At 41.3% G+C, this 1,309-nt stretch overlaps 1 protein-coding gene across 1 annotated transcript in view; it reads left to right on the top strand.

The window, feature by feature from the left end:
- The first annotated feature begins 814 nt into the window (after positions 1 to 814).
- Positions 815 to 1,309, top strand: part of LOC103361613 (WEB family protein At1g12150) — a 7,797-nt gene continuing 7,302 nt past the window's right edge. Inside the window, exon 1 of the mRNA XM_008287745.1 lies at positions 815 to 1,200. Coding sequence (XP_008285967.1) covers positions 904 to 1,200 — 297 coding nt within the window. The 5' untranslated portion in view covers positions 815 to 903. The remainder of the gene's footprint in view (positions 1,201 to 1,309) is intronic.

Genomic DNA, 1,309 nt, shown 5'->3' with positions numbered 1-1,309 from the left:
AATAATTTAGCAGCAAATTAATAATTTTACCAATTGATTCATCAGTTTAAGTGATTTTATGAGGAAAAATGTTTCAGTAACTCATAACTCGTTCTTTTCCAATATCTGACCATAAATATACAGTGTTTTACTGCCTTCAAATCAGCTGAAAATATCATTAATTTAAAGATCTTTGCTGGTATTTTCACTGTTAAACATTCTCCTGATGATATAGTAACTAGTGACACCCCAGAAAAAAATGACATGTTGACTTTATTAAAGAAACTGTAAATAATGTCCACTTAAAAAAGCTTTTTTTGAAGAAAAAAACAAAAAACAGTAATTCATTCTTTTACAATGTGTGAGCATAAAGTTACACTGTTTAATGTATTCAAATCAGCTGAAAAATATTATTATTTTACAGATTATTGTCTTTATTCTCTAAACATGCCAGATTTATTTTTCTTTCTTTCCGGAGTTTTTTTTTTTTTTTTTTTTTTTAGCAAAATTGTTTTAGCAGTGCACTTTTATATGGAAGTCTTGGTGCATAAGGAAATGATCAGACTGAGTGACAGAAAGATTTGCTGATAATAAAAAAGAAAGAAAGAGAGAGAGTGAGACAGTGCCCCTTCTTCAAAAACGATCCTTAACATTATTAATTTCAGAAGAAACGATTGAAAGCAGGCAGCAGTTATACAAGACATTCAAGAGAAACAACCTGATCAGGATGCAAATAGCTGCGAGTGTTTGTTTAAGTGCGTGTCGTGCGAAGGGAGGTCACAGGTGGTTCGACACGCCCAGCAGGTTCAGCAGGTAGACGGCGGCAGGTAGAGCCACGCCGGCACAGTGAACCAGAGGACACATCCGGGGATGATCCAGTGATCCTCAGCGGCCCCGAGCAGCTCCTCGATCCGCTCCGAAAACATGAAGCTGGCGGTGGCTCTGGTCAGCCTCAGCGCGTCCGTCATGGTCATCATGATCGTTCAGACTGTGCGTCAGGAGCTGACTCTGCGCAGCCTGAAAACCCGCATCTCGGAGGGCTCTGTGGAGGTCAAGAAGAAGGAGGGAGCCATCGTCGAGGTGAAAGCCAAAATCCACGAGTTTAAAAAGTCGCTAATTGCCCTGGACACTAAGATGGAAGGACTGAAGAAGCAGAAGACAGAAGCTGACAACGCCGACCAGGAAGTTGAAAACCGTCTGCGGACCTGCAACAACCAGAAGGTCAGCCTCACGAGCCAACACACACATGCTGCTTTACGCACGAACCAACACACACATACCGCTTTACGCACGAACCAACACACACATGCTGCTTTACGCACGAACCAAC

This window comes from Stegastes partitus, unplaced genomic scaffold (assembly GCF_000690725.1).
Source record: "Stegastes partitus isolate 25-593 unplaced genomic scaffold, Stegastes_partitus-1.0.2 Scaffold517, whole genome shotgun sequence".
In the NCBI taxonomy this organism is placed as follows: Eukaryota; Metazoa; Chordata; class Actinopteri; family Pomacentridae; genus Stegastes; species Stegastes partitus.
Note: the sequence above shows the minus strand (reverse complement) of the source record. Positions and strands in the feature narration are given on the sequence as shown.